This window comes from Pundamilia nyererei, unplaced genomic scaffold (genome assembly GCF_000239375.1).
Source record: "Pundamilia nyererei isolate P.nyererei 1_Seehausen unplaced genomic scaffold, PunNye1.0 scaffold00084, whole genome shotgun sequence".
In the NCBI taxonomy this organism is placed as follows: Eukaryota; Metazoa; Chordata; class Actinopteri; order Cichliformes; family Cichlidae; genus Pundamilia; species Pundamilia nyererei.
In genome coordinates, this window is record NW_005187485.1 from 147,933 (window position 1) to 168,902 (window position 20,970).

Here is a 20,970-nt window from a genome sequence, read left to right on the forward strand (position 1 = left end):
TTTTACTTCATGGAGCCGTGTAGGGGCATTAGTCTAAAGCCACATTAGATATAATAATTTCAATGGCCATTCTTGTCTTTTAATATTTCTAATTTGACACTGGACTATTTCCATTTTCAATTTAGGCCAATGATTTGAAGCACAAGCACATAATGAGATTTAATAAGCGAAAGAAATATGGCTGTAGCCTGCAGTCTGAATACACACTAAAATGCTTTCCTCACAAATATCAAGGAAAACGAGGGCTTTGTGTAAAAGCCATTTCAAATGCATAATATGTCAGCTAATCGGATTACTGTCCATTCAAGCTCATGGCTGCTGCTGTCTGTAGCTGCTGCATCTGCTTTGGCCTCCAGATGGTGCCTGGCTGCCTTTTCTATCATAATGTCAGCCTAAGGAGTGTGTGGAGAGCATGTGTACCACTAATAACTTTACAGCAGATGCTAAAGAGTACGCATACAGTAGCAGGTAACAAGAGGACAGAAAGGTAGATGGTTGGCCAGGTGAAATATTGTAATATTCCAACAGACCGCCATCACTCCACTATATATTTGTGAATATATAGGTTTGATAGGACATGTGTTAGACAAATCAAATTAGAGAAAAAGAATGTGAAATTTTACTTGACTCCCTTTGTTTTATACAGTTTGTTTTTTTTTTATTTATTCATTTTTGCTGAGATCATGAAATAGTATTCCTAAACCAACAATTTCATAATGCTGCTGTTCTAGTCTGGTCTTCATCAGAGCTGTTTAGTTTCCATTCGCTGAATTTCAATCCCCCTGCAAAGTTTTGCTTCCTACCTCCTGACAGTAGGACTGGATTTGGCTGGTCTCTTTGAAGCAGCTCTGGCGGCCCTGAGGATCCGGTTCCCACTGGCCAGTCTGTGTGTTCATGTGCAGGAGCTGACGGCCACAGAACATGGCAATCTGCGGCTCGGCCACCTGGGGGACTGGCCCGTTCACCTCAGCCATGGCCAAAGCCTAGAAAGCAAAAGGGGAGGGGCGGGGGCAAGACAGATGAGGAGTTAATATAAACACAGAAGCTGAGAATATTCTGTCTGAAGCCGATCCATGGTGGAGAGACCACAGATAATTCCTAAATGCACTCTAGCACTCTCCGACATTATAGATCAAGAGTGTAAGCCTGAGTGCAAGACAGAGTGAGCGAGAGATCGAAAGAGAAAGGGGAAAATGTGGAGGAAGTGAGAAGAGACTAATGTAGAAGTCTGCACACCGCTCGCTTTACGAGAAAACCTAAAATTCAGAAAAGATAGAACCATAGAACCGTCACTCTTGAAATGCCCCAAAATAAATGAAGGAACAAATTAAATGCCCAACTGTGAGATGGTGGGCCTGTGCTCCCTGTCTGCTGACACCACTGACATCTGAGGAAACAAGGAACGGCTGGTAGAAGAAGGTGGGGGGTCTGTTGCAAAAAAAAAAAAAAACCCCATACAAGAGCACGTAAAAGACTGCTTCCCCTCTCTCTTCTCCTTCCCCTCATCCGTGGCCTTCTAGGATGTTGCTATTGATTGTGGGATATGTTGCCTCTGCCTGTGGGGAGGGCCCATGGGACCCCAGTAGAGGAACAAACAGCAGCTAGGGTTGGGAGTCAGGTGTTAATACAAGCTCATTGACCGATGCACCACTTCACTACATTAACACACAGGACAGACACAGAGAGAGTCCAGGGAGGAATAAAGAAGAGGAGGGTTTAGGGAGAGAGGAAAAGGGTCTAAAAAATGAACAAACACAGACTTCTTTTTAAGAAAACATAAGTGAAGGGAGCCTTAAAGTAAAAGTGAAGAAATACAGTGTATGCTTCATGTTCAGCTGGATCCCTGAATCATGTCTGCTGGAGAAAACGACACATTTACAGAACATATTCAAAGACTCCTGCAGGCCATGTAAAGTAAAAGGATGCAGGTTTCTTAGTAACAATTGAACATTCACAGAGACAACATGCAATGTTATTTATTGTCTAACCACGAAACTCCACAAAAAAGGGATCCCACACCCCAGACTCTGTATACAGCTCATATGCTTTCATCTGTGCTGACAGAGAGAGAGACAGGCCCACTGACGACAGACAAGATGAGCGACGCTGAGCCAATTAGAAGGAAGTTGCCCAAAGGGAAGAAATAGAGGAGAAAAAATATGGGAGAGTGACGCCTGATCAAAGGAAAGCCCTGCTTTGGCCAAATGGAGCTAAAGTGTTTGAAGTCCTAATTAAAATTCATACTGGGTAAAATAAATATATAAACCTCTCTGAGTAAATGTACAATAAATATAATAAGCCCTGAGCAGTCTGTGCATTGTAATTATGCTGGGCAGGGTTTGTGTTTCTGCATGTCTTAGCAGATTTCTAACAAATTACGCATCTACTTTTCATTACCGCTCCCCATTTCCCAGAGCAGTTTTTTTTTTTTAAGATTTGTGAATGACTTTATAGACCTCTTTAGAAATTGATTTATGTTTATTCATTTACATTATATGAATATCTCTTAGAGAGATATGCCTGAGATGACACAATCAGCACAAGTATCTCTTTCTAAAATCTAAACTACTTCCAGGGTCATAGGCTGTTAACATAATGCTCATAAGTGGCAGTTGTGATTTAAAGTCTGTAATTTTCTATAGTCATTTCATAAAAGTACTTTCTCCCTGATTAGCTTTTTTTTTTTCAATGCTGCAAAACTGACTCTCTGAAAGAATGACGTTCTAGCGTTTTTAGCTGTCAGCACTTGCTGACATATTCATTGGGATAATTTACCCATCAAACAAGTTTCGGGTACCTGCAAGTCACAACCAGTTAATAACGGTAGCGATGATAAACAAATGGAAACAATGGCTGCTTAAAAGGCAGGGGTTCCAAATTTCGAAACGTCTTGATTTACACAACCCCAAAAGAGATGTGATGCTGTGGAAAACTGTCATTTAACGACTGTCTTAAACTGCACTGGAAACGGAGATGATTTTCTGGTGAAAGTCACTGCGTAACGCAAAGGATTGTGTCAAAACAAAAAACTTCAGAGCACAGTTTTTGTGGTGATATTAATGCAAGAGGTGGTTTGTTTAACTCTGCAGTTATTGAGCCAGCAGAGTATTGATGAGTTTGATGACCATATAGTGCATGTTGCTTGATGGCAACACAACAACACTAAACTAGTTGGCCTGCCGGAAGTCCAGAGCTGCTATCAACCAAAAGCTATGAAACAAATAATAAACTAAAGAAGGCCTTGAATTGTTTAGCATATTAAATTCAATGTCACACAAGAGAAAAGATATAACTCCTCTTAAAAGAAGAGATGATTGAACGCAGGAGCTTTTTGGAATTTAAAATATGTGCAAAATTTAAAAAGAAAGGCAACACGATTCCACACAGTTTAAACACATGAGAACTGGTACTATCTGCATCCAAATATGGGTTTAAACCATCAACTAACAGCAACAGGGCTCCGTGTTTACATCTGATAGTCAGCTAGGACTAAGCATGAAAGTCATGAGTGGTTTGTCTCTGGGTGATTTACTCCCACATGTCAAAGACTTTCTTGTTAGGGTAACTGATTATTCTAAATTTGCTGTAATTGTGGATGGGAATGGTCTGTCCCACCAATGTATGAGCCCTGCGATGGACTGACAGCCTCTCTGGAGTCTATCAAAGCTCTCCCCTGATAGCAGCTTGGATAGGCTCCAACCCCCTGCAATTCTAGCTGGATAGTTGGTTATGTGAACAGAATTATATTCAGTAGTATAACATGTTTAGGTTAAAACTCTTTTATTGCAGCTCAACATTATTAAATATTATACCTGCTTAAAAACCAACTGTTGCTTGTTACTGACAGAGCTGAATTGGATCGTTTAATTGGTTAAGTGTACTGTAAGATAAGCAGAGGGGAAGACTGCTGAAGTTGCTGAAACAATCTGTCTAGAGGAGCTGCTGAGCTAATGTCTAAATAGATATATCTCTTTGAGTCAGGGAAGGTCAGTGCCACAACGAAAAAGAAAGAAAGAAAGAAAAAAACTTCCGGATATTTGAGAAGATAACCTGGCAGCTCCCTCTGGAACAGCTCTCTCATTCTGTCTGCTCTCCACTACTGCACTTGCAGAAAATCAATGCTCAGCGACTGCAACTGTATCGCCACGTTCCCCCAATCAATAGCAGTCCATCAGGAGCCTGAGGCCCTGACCTCGAGCCTCACAAGTCTGCACTTCCAATCTCTAGTCAGATGCAGGACTAGATTAGACATTCCCTTATAACCAATACAACTGTACGATCTACAGTGTGTACACTTCTGGTCTGCTGCTCCACAAAGAAGCAGAAGCCTTAAATTGTTGAACGCGACAAGTAGAAGCATTCTTCTTCTCCACATTCTTTTCACCACTATAATCATCAACAACATCACATAAACATCAATCAGCGGCTGAAATCACATAAGCTACAAGGCCCATTTTACCCTGCTGCGTGAATACCACGTAATGTCTTTGTTTCACTGTTTTGTGCCATTGTATTATTACAGCAATAACAGGAACTGTCATCAACATGCATCACATCTATTTATTCTTGCCAAAATGGTAAAAATGCTTTTAAGAAGCATTAGTTGGGGGGCATAAATATATTTTATGGTATTCCACTTTTTTTTTTTAAAGAAATGGAAATGGAAAATCACTTAATTCAATACTTAACAATCTCAGAAATACATTTGCAGAGGCTGTCTATGAATCTGATCGTGGCAGCTCTTATGTGTCATACCCCAGTTCAACACAGTCTTTAACTGCAGTGAATTTTGCTGCTGAGTGTCCATATTTGGAAAACATGGGACGTTCATTTGCTTTATTTATGTGCTCATAATGCAACTTTATTGCTATGGCAGAAACGAATCCTGACATATATACTACCATGCAGCCATACTTGAGCGCACATGTTGTTCACTTGTTCACGTAAATAGCATTCTGACTCGAGACTAGAATGGGCAGTTCATAGAGAAACTGACTGCTGAAAGCTGATGTGGCTTGCTTGAACCTGTTGAAGCTTGCAGCAGCCTGTAGTTTCACCTGCCGAGTGTCAGGCGTCGCTGTGTGGATGTGAGGAAGAGAGGACCCAAATGCAACACTCACGGGTTGGTTAAGGCTGGTGTTTATTGTGATGAACGGATGAACACAACATGAGAAGTATAGCTGATTGACCGGAAAGACTGGTTGAATTACTGAACTGGAACACACATGCGGGATCGACGATGACAAGACAAGGAACTGGAGGAAACTAAGGATTTAAATACACAGGCTAATGACCGGTCAGTACACAGCTGAACATAATCTGACTAATAAGACATAGGAGGTAGAACTAGACATGATGCGCACAGACAGAGAGCTGGCGTGGTGAAACAGGAAACATAGACATGTGGAAAATAAACAGAACAAGAAGAAATTGAAAACACTGGGTCAAAGGCCCAGGAACCATGACACCAAGCATGTGAGATATGGAAGAAAGTTTATATTTGAGTGTGAGAACAGCTGCAGTGGCTGGCCATTTGATAGTGAAAGGTTTTCAATTTGTTTGGAACTTCATTGTGGGCCAAATTCAGTAAGCTGTAAAGTTTTAAAGGAAATTATTTTTATGCCATCAACATCCATCCATAGCACATTCATCCATCCATCAACCACATATTTATACTTGGCCTAATTATGCTTAATATTTAAGAACAGAACTATGTTTCTAGTGTTTAATATGTAGTATTCTTACTATAGGGTCATCTGGTGGAAAAATTGAGTGAAATTCAGCAGCACTTGAAGCACTTTGAATTGATTTGACCTTACCAAAAAATGAAATTGGTAACTTAAGCAAGTGCAAAATCTGCCTTGTGAATTTCAGTTGCACAACACTTTCTTGACAGGTTGCGGGAAAAGATGCATGCTAACATTCATCCATTTTGTTAGCCACGTAATCCAGGGTCATGGGCATACCAACGCACACGCAACAGAGCTTCTGCTGAGAGCACCGTTCTCTAGATTAAAGAGGCTTTGATGATCACGTGACTCTTCTTCTGCTGACATGTTCGGGCTAAACGTTAAACATGTCCAGAACTCACACATACCCATTGTCAAAGTTGTGAGTCGAGTTCACCACTAAGCATTGCTGTGTTTCTGTAGAAGCTTACAGAGCTGGTAGACTTCAGCCATGTCTTAGTATTAAAAGGCATTATTTTTAAAAATTCAAATTAGCTTTAAAGAGTTTTTAACTGTAATTTAACTGAAGTAGGTAAGTAATGTTTTCAAATATTCAAACACTAAGTGTTTTCATCAAAATGCTGTACTCACTGGCTATATCACTTAAATAGACAATGTGAAGGATCAGGCTTTCATTCAGTTAAAAATAGCTTTCGCTACAATTAATTAATCACACTCTTGTGCTTTGATTAAGCATTTCCATCAATGTTTTATGCCTACAAATTATGGCTATAATTCCCAACATGCAGTACAAGATTTTTCAGTGCGTTCCTGGTATGTTATTCCCATTTTAAAGCCAATTAGACTTCAGAGTGCTACCCCTGTTGTATTGTGACCATGAACACTCTGAACGCAGCGATCCAGCTGGCTTCCCAATAATGCATCACAATCTGTCAACAGTGACACTTCTCCAGTAACAGACAGGTTGCAGAGCCGCCCGCCATGTCTCGGGGAGAAAATGCCGTGGTGTACTGAAGCATCTCCGTACAGTACAGTCTGCAAGCATGCGGGGGAGAGTGAGGGGTTCACAAGTTGTCGAGGAAGTGCTGTTCAAACATCCTGAGCTCCACATATCATGTCCTTGTGCTGATGAGGCTGAACAGGCCGACAGCCCAGAAACCTGACAGCTCCCCACTGCAGGGGATGCTGCATCATTAATAACAACCTGGTGATATAAAGCCAGGAAACGTCGATTGGCTTTCTGCCTTTTCCCCGTATTCTTTGCCTATGTTAGCTCTCTTGGTATTTTATTATTATTCCTCTGCTCTCCTTCTCCATATGCACTGCATACTGACTGTGCCACTTTGTAATCACGGGTGTACCTCCACAGCAAAAAAAGCATCACAAGAAAAACTAAAAGCTCCCAGAGAGACGAGTGCACATCCACTTGGACCAGACGCAGTGGAAAATTTTGCTCGGACATAATAATGTGTGATTACACTTTAGCAGATGCCTTTCCAGTAGAGGAAATTATGTTATGAGCACAAAATAACAGATATGATCTGGTGTATGCTGAACATAAACATAAACTGAGTTGTCTGTCGGGGGCGAGTTTGGGCAGTGTATTTACATGTTCCACCAGCATCTCCCATCCTTCTCTAATTAAATTTTCAGCACCTGTTCCACCCTTATGTTGCAGGATGACTTCATCCTCTGTAATGATGCAATTCCCTGGCCTTTGCAGGCAAGCCAGAGCAGAAGAGACAGAGGGGAGAAGCCCACCCATCATTTATCACTTTCTACAAGCCGCTGTTAGACTGTAGTTTGAAGAACCAACCCAACTGGTCGTAGTAATTCGAATGCTGAAGAGCTGGGAAGAACTTTGCTTTGATATCAAAACTCACTTTTACATTTATTACTGCTTTCATGTCACCATGTTTTGTGTGACTGTAGTTTATTTATTCAATAACTCCTCTCAGTTATTAGAGGTACACAATGTGCATGTACATGTGTGGTTATCATGCGTTGTTGTGTATGTGTAAATCAACTCTCTCTGGGATATACTGAGAGTTTAGTTAACTACTGATAATTAACTACAGACATCAGAGCCCTGAGGAGCTCGTCCTTACTAATTCTCTTCTACTATGCTGCAATCTCTATTATAGTATCTTGTGACGACACCTTGATAATGACATTGGTGGGATATTGGACAATCTATTTAAACGTCACAAATGACAAAATGTAAATAATAAAAAGAAACATGTATCACTTAATAAAAAAATGTAAGCGCTAAATATGTGCCATAAAAATGATTTAACGGGTAGTTAGTAAATGATTATGGACCTATATTAGCAGTTCTGGCATCATCTTAGCTTTTGTAAAAGTTCCAGGCAGCAAAACTTGCACAACACATATTTGCTGTCAATACAACTTTAAGTCATTGAAGATTTGATTATGTCAGGATACATAAAAGGTATCAAACTTTAGGCAAACTATGTGAAAAGCCTGATTAGCTAGGATCGCTCTTGATTAGTGTAACACCATCCAACAACCAATAACTCGTGTGGAGGACTCGCCCACACCCCGTGTGAATAAGCCTTACATGAGTAACCCATACATTTATGAAATACACACACACACACACACAGGCCCTCGTCTTTGTGCTTTTCTGCAGCACAGATGGCTTAATAGTGGGTGTCTTCCTGCTTCTGAGCCCCTCCTTCACTCACTCTTTCTCCATTTTCCTTTTTTTCCCCCTCTCTTCCTCTGCCTCCTCTACAGGCTGATCCACCTCCCTCTTCCTGATGTCCCTTTTGTCTCCCCTCTCCCTCCCTAACAGCTTTCACACAATGCGTGACACTCCGCTGTTTGGCCTCCCTCCCTAGACTAGTGCTAAATGGCCAGATAGATTTAGGGGCATTCATCATTGTAATCATGTTGCTTAATTATTCATAGGCTCCATCAGGCCTCTTCCTGGTGTTGCATGTAGTTATAAGAGGGTAAGCCAGACTCTCATGATGCAAAAGGGACAACGGGGGATAAAGCAGGTTAGCTCTGCATATTGACTCATTATTATACATCTCTAGCTAATGGCTAATTGAAGCCATTAATTTTCAATTCAGAGGAGACTGATGGGCAGAGCGGAACATATTGCATTGTGTTTTTTTCCTTTAGCTTCCTACTGTAAACCACACATTGCTGCAATGTTACTTATGGGATAATAAACTGAATGCTTTATTTCGATATAAGAAAAAAAATTATGAGAGAGGCTTTTGGTTTTAGAGATGTGCAAACATCACAGGCTACATCAGTTCAGATTACAGTGGTCCAGCCTCCAGCTGGGCACACTGGGAGCAGATGGCCCTATAATCACCAGGGTTCATCTAGGTCTGGAACAGCAGCCAAAGTCAGCTCCCAATATTTGATTTAATTTCAAGTATAGCTTAAAAATACAGGACACGTCAGCTGGCATCACTGCAAGACACTCCACAGAGCTCGAGGCTGGCAGCGCATGTCATTTTATGACTGAGGTTATTTAGAAGCAAAGATGTTTACTAAAAGACGATAGCCTATATCCAACCAGCACTCAAGGATCTTCCCTGCCATTGTTAGTTTCCAAAGCGTATGTGTTTCACGGAGTGCCTTACACAAAATTAATTAGGTTACCAGCAGAGGCAGTCTATAGGATTATGCACATACATAAAAACTGAACTGATGCCCTGTAAATATTATCTAAGCCTATATACATAAGCCATGCAAATGCATAAGAGCATCCATTTTTCATATACCAAGAGTTTATGTTACATAACAGGCTACACCAATGCCAGCTAGAAATTCTTAGCATCCATCCAATTTTACTTCTCAGATTAATATTGCTTTAATTTCTCAACTGGCGTGGATTTCAGCATCTTTTTAATATTAAATCTCAAGCATGTTAGTCAGTGAAATAAATTGAATATTGTTTGTAAGTACAATACATATTGCAAGCTTTAGCTCAAAAACATGGCACAAATCAAAGTCAGAAACAACACAAAAAAAAGTGTTGGTAAGTTAAAATTTTCCTCCATAAAATTCCAACCACCAACCCCTGACCCAGACATCACCTAAGCCCTCTGAAAAGCCCTGGGAAAACCCCACATGCTTCAGACTTCTGCAACTGGGCCATAGGAAAGATTTTGAATTTTGTCTTCTGTAAAAAGCCACATTGTCATCCTTTATGCCCACGTATTTAACTGGATACAGACCTCCCACATATACAATAGCAGCACGAGACCCAGCCAGAAAAACAAGGACTCACTTTACTTTTTCAAGATGAATATCCCATCTAAATGTCCTACAATATCCTTAACCTCTTTAAAGCGGCACCTTTATGGTCCTTCCATTATGCATTTATGCATAATCTCACAGCTATATTTTCAGCAAGCGTTTTGCTTGTTTTCCTACATAGCCTTCTTATCGGCTGTAAAACTTGGTGAAAAGAAATGTCGACTATATAACACAAAACGAAACTCCCGCAGAGGTAAAATAAATTTGGGGTGGTGTCCCCACTTCAATGGAAAGGCAGTATTTAGCTATATTCAGACTGAGACGAGTGATTGCGATACTTGCGTTGCATAGAGCAGCTATACAAATGTGCCTCTCAGTTCCACCCACGTTTCAACAAATGCCTTATCTGAGTCACGCACCATAATGACGCCACACTGTGCATGTTTTTTTTTTCTTCAGAAAAGACAAAAAAACACAAAAAACACAAAGCATCGCTGGTCATTTTCACAAGCCTTTCTATGCAACCACCTCCTGCAGATATGTGGGAGGGAAACAACTGCGTAATAACGTTTCACAAATCCAGCCAAAAACAAGAGAGAGTCCGGAAACATTATGTGCCTGCAAGATTCTGTTCCTCTAGCACAGCCAAGCTGAAATGGTTTTGTCTTAGCGGTGATGAATTTCTGATGTTATGTAACACAGCTGAACCTCCTTCACAGTCAAGCAAAAACAACAGGGGAATGCCAGGATTTTAATGCCAAACACTGTGCGCCTGCAGATGCAATTTCAAGCTGAAGAAGTACCTCGGGGGATTGAAGGAATCAGCAGCTTAGTAGAGATTTGAGCGCTGCAGGTCTGTCTGAATCATCCTAATGTCAACACAATTGACACTGAATAGTGGATTTTCCTTAGGCAGATTGAGATTGACACAATGCAACGCAGCTTTCCAAATCTGTATTTATGCTGTAAACACATTCAAAAGGCTTGAGTAATGTCTGGGACTCAGTGATTCAAATTCCTATTAGTAAACACTTTCGTGCCTTAAAGAATATTGTTTATTGGCACTGCTAAAATGTATTGTACACCAGACTTATTAAGACAACTGTTTTCTATTACAACAAGCTATTGTTACATCTTTTTCCATTGTAGTTAAATACTGCATTTTAGTTCTAATAGCACATAAGCAAGACTGATAAGCTGGGATCAAAACACAGCGATGGGCATGCTTTAAACTGTCTTTCTAAAACTGGCAATCCACCCTGAAACCAAATTGTCAATTGAGCATGGATATTATGGGGTAGGACGGTTTTCAGTTTAAGACACATGACATACATGTAGACGATAGCTGAGTTTTACAGCCGAGTGAGGTATCAGATAAGAGTATATTTGTGCAGGCGAGACAAGGCTGGAAGTCTTAAAGCAACATCATTGTGCCCTTGAGCATCTTTTAAGTAGATTAGGGCAATCTCGAAGCCTAAATGAGGGCATGTTTAGGTTAAAAGACTGCAATAATTGATCCACTTAAGGACAGGCTGTCTTTCCATAGTGCCATCCAAAGCAGCAGGCGGCTGGGATCAGTAAGATCTGAGTCTTCCTCTTGCCTGCTTCTTATCTTTTACTTGCACTTTTTGCTTATTCCTCTGTGTCTTTCACTCTGTTGTCTTTGCGGCAGATCTGGATTCTTTCTTCCTCTGCATTCTCCATTGGATCTGCATGTCATCTGTCCTTGTTGTGAGTGCTGCACATAACTGTTTTTTACTTATTGCAAAAAATTTGGGCAAACAGATTTTCTGATGCTTGCATGGCAAAAAATGAATAAAACTGCATGAAAAGCATTAAACAGTGGCAGAAAACACAATTCATGTTTCAAGATGAATGTTTTTAGAAGCCATTAGGAAATTGTGAATTGAAGCAGTTCGCCTATATGTAGTGTGCTGAGTGTAGCTGTATAATGGTAAAGCAATAATAATATCCTGCACTGAGAGATAGGCGGCATAAAGGAGAAGGAGAAAGAGGCGCAGGGTTAGAAAATGAGAGGTTAAAACATTCATACATCTTTTTTGCCTGTGTCTCTTTATTTATGCACATGCACAATTCTCATCACTGTGCCAGCTCCCCTGAGAGCCTGTCTAGCAGATGCACCTCATGCAAATGAGGCTTTGAGGTTATGTGCTATAGGTTACGCGAGCCCAAAGTGTGGAAGAGTAGTATGTGCTGCATGTATATATCAATATCATTATTATTACTATATATGTATATATAGTATATATGTATATTAAGTTAGAGATGTGACCAATGACGGAAAGCAAAAGTGTATATTTTTTTAAAAGTGGACACCCCAACACAAAAGATAATATACTGTATGCCACAATAATTGTAACAGTATGTATAAAACAGCCTACTTCACACCATTTTGATTCTGTGCTTTCATTCAGAGACATGTGGTATCACCACAGTGAGGACAAACTGGTCTTTTAACTCCCAGTAAGAGGTCAGAATGCTCACGAGTGCCGATAAAAGAGCCCAGCACGGCTAGCGTGACCCCCGCAGCTGCAAAAGCATATTGAGGGAATAGCCTCCTCTTCCCAGGTCTCTCATACAGCACGGTTGGCCTGCTGTTCAAAGTGTTCAGGTGCTCTGTTAATGAACAGCAGGACAAGCAGCTAAGGCTGGGTCAGCTCGTGCTGACTCGTCAGGCCGCTTACACAAAGAAAGCAAACCAAGGGAAGTGGATGAAAGCCTGCAGCAGCGTGGAAGGTGTCGCTCTCCCACATTTTACATCAGCTTCCGCTCACTTGACGTCCCCTTCATCTGTCTCATCAAACACGTAAACACTTTTTTTTAGGCTTCTTCTCCACATTCTCTCTCTCAGCATCACTTGGCCACTGAGGGTGGTTGTCATGGTAACACCACCTACAGGAGCCAGTTACCTTCCCTGTTACCGTAGCAACTGGTTCCCTACTGAATTTCAAGCATCTCTAGCACGCTCTCTCTCTCTCTCTCTTCTCTTCATTAAGAATCTGCCTCTATCTCACGTTCCTTCTCACATAAAAGAGTCAGCATATGTTAGCTTCAACTTTCTGTCTTCCTCAGGTCGATGATTGTTGGCTTAATCGTTAGTTAGCTTTCTCTCGTCACTGCCTGTTGATTGATTCCACTACATACTGCAGCAATAAACTGAAGGTCTCCCTTGTATTGTACTTTTTTGGCACCCAAATGAAACATGTAAAAAGAGTATATAATAATTACTCGTTAATGACTATCGATTATTATAAATACAGACAACACAATAATAGAATAAACAATAAAACATGTTAACTGTTAACTGTGTGGACTAGTATTCTTTTGCTGTTTTCACCTTTTTTATGATCCTTCACTGTTGGTGAATCAGTAGCTGAATATGTAATTTTCTCTTCTTCTGGGTCACGCCTGATGAGCTTTCCATTTTACTTTAATCAAGATCAGCAGCTGTCTGTCTTTACATGACTTCCTTCAGTTGTACTCACCCAGAGTATTTCAAAGGAAATGATGAGTTATGAATCTGACTCATCCGATTGTCATACCGTCACCTGTAGGCTGGTTTAATTAGTTCAGGAACTATAAAGCACAGTTTCATAAATCAAATGACAACATATTAATGATAAGTGAGATCTTGTCAGGCTGGCATGTCCTGTCTTGCTTTGACTCTGGTGTTTTTAAACTGGCCCACTCTGGTAAGATAACGTGTGCTGACTGTGTAGTCTGCAGTAGATTAAATATTAGTGTTATCTCATTTCCTCTGGATATAAAGTCTCCACAACCTCCCCAATTGAAGAGAAAATGATTTAATCATTGAGACAATTTGTACAAATAGATCCCTCACATTATGTTTTTTTTTCCCCCAAGCCAGAATCAGACGCGTGTGAAGTATCCAATTTGACAGCCTAAACTTGTAAAAGTATTGGCTGTTAACTGGCACAGCTTGGCCATGGCAACTGAATGACCCTGAGCTCAGAAAAGAATGACATAATGTGGCTGAATCTTACAATTAACTGCAGCCAAAGAAGCGCCTGATTTTCTTTATCCTCTTTAGTTGTCTGAAAAACCAGCACAACCCATCTGTGTACACGGTGTAAAACAGGCACAGGGAAATGCAGTGGGAACATTATGAGCTAGATTTACTTGGTGAAAAAGAAAAAAGAAGTATCTACAAAGAGAGCACAGAGACAAGAGGAGATTTTTGTGACTCACTGCACACAATATGTATTTCTGGGACTTTCTTGCTTAGGCATAAAAATAGGGGGGGGGGGGAACTATTTAAATCAAGCAAGCAAACTGATTACTGGTATTCGCGCTAATACTTAATGCATCTCATCTCCACTTACTTTGATGTGGACATGAACTGACTGCAAAAACAGCCGGAAAACTAACCACACCTATGGATGCTACTTGGGGATCATGCTCACACAGATTGTAGGTGCTTCCTGTTTCCTGAAATTGTATCCTCACATTTACATCCTATGAATCACAACATGAATTTAAGGTAAACAAAGGCCTGCTGATCCTCATTTTGGGGGCTAAGTATCTATTTTGAGTCTCTCTTTTCATCATCAGTGTAACATTTTCGCACAAACTAGCCCTTGAAATTTTCCAGGTATCTTACTACTAAGTGTAAGTACAATAGACACTCGTGATGAAAAGAGAGACTCAAAATACTCTCTTAGCCTCCAGACTTGTTTATATGATATCAGAGATGAACCCAGTGTGAAATATTGGGCATATATCAATGTTTAAAATAACAGTTTGGCTGACAGGCTGTTTGTGTTGTAATTTATTCCTCTTTTAGTGTCATGGAAACATTATTAAAACATAACTGAGCTGTTTTAATCTTTCAGCTCTGCATGCCACTCTCTTTGATCATTTAGCCTGTGCAAAATGCATTAAAATCTGATGTAAAAAGTGAAGTAAAGGGGGTAAAAGATGTCAATGCAAATTCATGAAGAAGACAAATAACCCTTTGTGTCTTGCTGCAATTCTAAAGCTCCAAAACATTTGACACTGAAGGCGTTAGAAGAATCAGACTTTGATGGTATCAATTTCAAAGCATGAAAAACACATCATTGTGTAGATCCCCTCACCCCCAGCCGGTCGTGGCAGATGGCTCCACCTGTGCTGGAGGTTTCTTCCTGTTAAAAGGGAGTTTTTCCTTCCCACTCTCACAAAGTTCTTGCTCATAGGGGGTTATCTGATGGGATTTTTTTAGGGTCTTTACCTTATAATATAAAGCATGTTGGGGCAGCTGTTGTGTTTTGTTGTTATAAATTAAACTGATTTAAATTGAAGTGATTTTGAGTATTGCAACTACCATTTGCAGTTGGTCTGTTAATGTACCACAGACGGCAGTGAAAGCAGCAAATCTCTCCATGTACTTTCTACCCTTACACATTTGTTTGGAGATATCAGATACAAGAGACTTCTGCTGGGCAGACCAATTACTATACTGTGCATCTGTATTCAGTGGAGAGCTGCTGACATCACGCCACATGGGACACAAGTAATCATTTTTGATTGGCTATTCGCCATCTATTGACAACAGTTGAAATTTGACCTCACTTTTAAAGGGGATGAATTCTGACATTATAAGTTATATGTGTCCACCGGGAATGGAAGTCACATTGCCTCAGTAGTTTTTAATTTAGTTCTCAGTGTCGACAGATGAGGCGTTCAGTGGGAAAAGGAATGCGGCATCAGATCTTGGAAAAAATTCTCCAAAATCATGGAGGTGCAGGGGAAAGGGAAAATAAAGCTCGGGGTGAGGAGCAGCATGAATTATTCAGGAACAATCAAAATACACACATGAAAAGTGAAAAGATGTCACTGGCTACTGAGAGCTGCCGAGGCAGATGGAGAGGCAGTGTCTGAGTAGGGGAGGGGTAAGGAGTGCCCTTGGGATGTGGCGGCGGAGAACAGAGGAGGCAGGGACAGAGAGAGGAAGGACGAGGGGGGCAGAGCCAAGGAGGAGACAGGCGTGGGGATTTTCCTTTGTATTATGTAGAGGTGGATGGGGAGCTGGATGGAGGGGAAGTAGCAGGGTACACAAAAACCAGGTAGCATGAAGCGAGAGGGGGTGGGGTCTGCCTTCTGACTGCTAAGAGGCGGCGTGACAACTGCCATAGCCGTGTCGACAAGCGAGAGCCCAGACCTTTTCATGGCCTTCAATAATTGATGCAGCTTGTGCAGTGTGCCATCTTTAGTGTGTACGCCTCTCAGCCTCCCGTCAGTACAACTGTGTGACCTATTTGTTAGCAAGTGATTTCTACCCATCTTTGTTCAACTTGGAGGAAAGTGTCTGAAATTAGCTTTTTGTCCTTCTAAGAGAGATGACAGAGCAACAAAAGTTCATCGAATGTCCTCCAGAACGGTTTCTGTTCCTCTTTTTTTTGTAACTATTATTACTGTTTCGATGGGTCATAGTGGACCCAACAACGCTGCACACTCTCACACCGCACATCCAGCCTCGTTATTAAATTAGACTTTGCAGTCATGTTTTCATACAACTTATAGCTTCACTCCTGACATAGTTTTTTTCTACCAGCTGCTGAGGCTGAGCAGGAACAAGGATTGTTTCCTCCACAGCACAGCATGCACTCCACCCTGCAACCCACACAACACTCTACATGCTCCACATCACTTCCACTCTCGCCATGCCAGGGCAATCCCCTGTCTCTCTCTCACTCTCTCTCACTTCACCAGCCCTCAGTCTCTTTCACTGTGCCCTCTCTCTCTCTCTCTGTTTTTCCTCCCGAACATGGAGGACAAGTGTTATCTCTACACTGCAGATGTTTTTCAGGGGGGCTCCGCCGAAGCCTCCCACTGGCTGCGGCAAGGCTAAACGGCACGCTTTGCCCCGGCGTTAAACTTTTCCACAGAAATACAACCCCATTAGGCTTACTGAGGCAGTTATGAAGGATGTGAAAACCTCGGGCAGCAGCGATATCTCTCTCCTGCAAGACTCCAGAGAGGAGGCAGAGCTGGATGTCATCATCTAGTCTCTCAATCCCTGTAGGTGACACTGGACAAACTTATGATGTGCAAACACAAATCTTCCACTGCACACATCAAAAATGCACAGTCCCATCTGGGCTTCAGCTGGTACAGACACAGGTGCAGAAAGTCATAAGTGAAGTGCTTCAAGCTTGAAATTGCCCCATGAATCTCTCTCTCACATGCTCTCTCCCCCTCTCTCTCTCTATATATACATGTATATGTGTGTGTGTGTGTGTGTGTGTGTGTGTGTGTGTGTGTGTGTGTGTGTGTGTGTGTGTGTGTGTTTTATGTGGCAGTCAGTAGGTGGATGATGAAAAGTAAAGTAATCTTGAGGAAACTGGGAGCAGCTTTAATCTACATTCTTTTTAAATCTTATCCTTTGATTACACATAGCCTAAAAAAGGGGCTGCACAGTCTGAGAATCCAGAGAAATTAACTCATCAAATGCAGCACATCATGACAGGCTATAAGGGATGGCACTAAATGACAAGCCTCCTGAGCAAATTATTAATAAACTTTAATTTGGGAATGACTCCATTTTCTAACCGAGACCTATAATTTGAACGTTTTCAGAGAAGCCAGAAAACAAGATGAATCATCTTGAGTGGGATTTGGCAGAGGTTCCCCAAACCTATTGGGGAGGGTGTTTTGCAAATGTGCAATTAATGTGAATTTATTTTCTGCACAAAATCTGGATGAACTCTACGCCCCGGGCATACACAAATGTACACTTTTTTAATTTCTACCCAGGCACTCAAAACAACTGGCAGCAAGAACGAGAATAAAACCTCCCAACAGTATTAAACATACGGTCTGTTCCGCTGAGATGGGTTGCAACAATTGCCCAAAGGGTGCATTAATGTCATGCATTTGTTTATCAACTCTGGTAAGGACTCTACTGCTGAGGCACTTTTACAGCGGTCCCTTTCCCCCGGTACAGTACAGCTTTTGTTTCGCAATGACTCTGCAAGATCTAATCCTGGAACTGTGTGTGTATGTGTGTGTGTGCGCGCGTGTCTGTGTGTGTGTGCGCGCAAGTGTGTGTGGTGCACCTCAAAAACTTGGAAAGGAAGCGAGATACGGAGAACAGGGAAAAAACATGTGATACAACAAAATGGTACGTTTTAATGCCCACTGGCACACGGATATAGCAGAGAAAAGCAAGCACACAGGAATCCATTAGTGAAATACGATTATCTCTTGGCTCTAAAATTAATTAAGTGAGTGTAGGGCTGTGTGCGTGTGTGTGTGTGTGTGTGTGTGTGTGTGTGTGTGTGTGAGAGAGAGAGAGAAAGAGAGAGAGAGATCTGGTTGTCCTTATCTTTCTTTTTCTGTTTTTTTTGTTTGTTGTTTTAAACAAATCCTCTTGTGTTACTACACTGAAAGGCAGATGGGAGTGGGAGGTCGTTGCATCTGTATGGCCTGAAACTGCTATTCCTGATGTGGTGGTGGTGGCAGCGTGGAGTGGGCAGGTTGCACAGCAACTTTTTGAATTACTTTGACTGAATTAATTTGACATTCAGGCTCACTAAAATGTATTTTTTAAATCTTCCTGCCTTTTATCTTCTCCACATAATTTCCTGTCACGGTCCGGGGTCGGTGACCGAGCGGTTTCAGTCTCTCTGTTTTTTGTCATTTTGTGTAATGTTAAGTCTTCCTTGTTATTTCTAAGCATTATTCTGTAAGGGCCTGGGTTGTTCTGTTTAGTTTTGTTAGTTTTGTTTGTTGAATCTCCCCTCGTGTCTTTGCCCTCTGTGTCTCCCTCTGTGTTTGTGTTTATGTGTGTTCTTGTGTCTTCTTTCCCCTTCTTGTGGTTTATTCCATGTTTATCCAAGTTTCCCCAGCCCATCACTTCTGCTCTCTCTCGTGTTCCCTCGCTCCCTCTCGTCAGCCTCTCCTCCACTCCTGCATCATGTTTCCTGTTTTATTGTGAAAGTCCAGTGTTTTCATGTTCATTCTGTTCAGTCTTGCTTGCCCTGTCTCGTTATGGTTATTCGTGCCAGCTGTGTTTCTCATGTGTCCTCACTTCCCTTGTTATCCCTTTTGTATTTAGCGTCTGTTTCTTCCTGTGCTTGTTGTGGCGATCTCCCTCATTCATGGCTGCATTTCCCTGTGTGCCTCTCTGTATGTTTAGTTATGATTTCAAGTGTAGTTCTTTGTAACGTTTTCCCTTCCAGCAATAAAGCTGTTTTTTGACTTTGAATTTTCGCCTCTGTGAGGTCTGCTTCTGGGTCCCTTTCCTGCCTGCACGCAGCTGCATCATGATATTTCCCTACTCTCTCCTTGTTTTCCCTCTTTATGCTTAAATCTTTCCTACACAATCTTTCCAAACAGCACATTTGTTTCTGGGTCTGTCCTCGAGACTCTCTGTGCTGGAGAGCTCAGGCAGAGGTTTGCACTGCAGTTATTTATCTAAAACTGAGCATACCTGTAGATCCTACAGTGGTCTTTAGAAAAGAAATATGGCTACAGAAGAGCACAATCACTGTATGAGCGCTTTGTGTAACAACAAACTGCAAATGGATAGAAATTTGTCCACTGTGCAGGTTTTGTGCAGCCATTTCTACAGGGCGGTTGTTTCATTAACATCTCTGGTCCTCTTAAAGCATTATGGGCAATGCTGCAAATCATCAAACAAAACCTTCTTGTTTTTTAATTGAGAGGATTAGATTATGGAAATTAATGCAGTAACCAAGAATTATTCTCAATGGGAAATTTTAGCCATGAAATGTTTCTATTCTCAGGAATAAAAATCACCCATCCATCCTCTTCCACCTATCCAATTAAGGGCCGTAGGTGGGCTGGAGCGTATCCCACCCCTATCCTAGTTATCGTCAAATCCAAAGAAAAAATATTGTGTAATCCGAAGATGTATCAGTTCCAGCTTTTCATATAGGTATGTTTTTTGGTTCTCTCACACTTGTATTCATGTAGAATACCTTCAGGTGTTGAAGTGCTGGTTTGGACAGGATAAGCAGTCTGAACATGAAATCACAACCCGCGTCTTTCTTTCTGATATATTTTGAAGGCCAAATAAATAGTCCATTAAGAAAACATCCATTTAAAATAATGGATAATAAAAGGAATGTTAGAAAAAGTATAATAAAATAACTGGAAAATGATGTGAGAAATTAATAAAAGATCTACATATTTGTGCAAAATCTCACTCAAATTCAATATAGGTGCCAAGCAGAAATCACTACAGTTCTAATGACATTTGAGCAAAAGTGATGTAAGTTATCTATATTTCCCAGTCTTATTAAAATGGGAAATGCTCGTAACAAACCAAAAAATCTTCTGCATTTCATTAAGGTCAGACAGCATTGCACAAGTTCACAGGGTGCAACAAAGACGTTGTTTCTCTGACCTTTTGCGTCATGGGGAAAACTGCTTTGTATGTCAATTTGCTAATGTGTTCAGTGCTTCTACAGGTGAGTGCTATTAAAGCTGAGAGAGCAGGGACGCTCTCATTGGACATACGATACATGTGACTGTCTGGCATAAAAATGTCTGTGCACTCACAGCAAGAACACAGGATAATGCTGAATATGTGTTTGAGTTCCAGTTAAAGGCCATATGAATACACAGTAGAGTCTGAAATTTCCATTTTCAAGTTAACATGCTCTGTTTAAATGGCATGCAATAACAGAGAGATCAAAACAATTTTGCACTATTCATGTTTGAACTGTATTCATGTTAAGTGAATTAAGGGAGGCTGACAGTTTTATTAGGACTAATACCACAGTGTAATCCAGCCAGTCAACCCTCTCAATGTGTAATCTTCCCTGTAAACCTTCACGAGCAGGTCTCCTTGTATGAAGCTAAAGCCTGTTCCTCGGTATAGCAGTAATCCCACTAAGGCTCTTACAGAAGTGAAATCATTTCAGAATGAAAGGAGAGGCTTTATGACTGCTACTGATTCACTGAGGATGATGATTAATGAATAAACATTTCACAAACTACCTCAAGATCTGTCTCAACCTGCATTCAGGGTCCTCCATGTATCACC

At 41.1% G+C, this 20,970-nt stretch overlaps 1 protein-coding gene across 3 annotated transcripts in view; it reads right to left on the reverse strand.

Annotated features, from left to right (window-relative positions):
- aplp1 (amyloid beta (A4) precursor-like protein 1) overlaps positions 1 to 20,970 on the reverse strand; it is a 32,372-nt gene that overhangs the window by 9,989 nt on the left and 1,413 nt on the right. For all 3 annotated transcript variants that reach the window (XM_005738399.1, XM_013912254.1, XM_005738397.1), the window contains exon 2: positions 804 to 983. In XM_005738399.1, the coding sequence (XP_005738456.1) occupies positions 804 to 983 (180 nt within the window). The remainder of the gene's footprint in view (positions 1 to 803; positions 984 to 20,970) is intronic.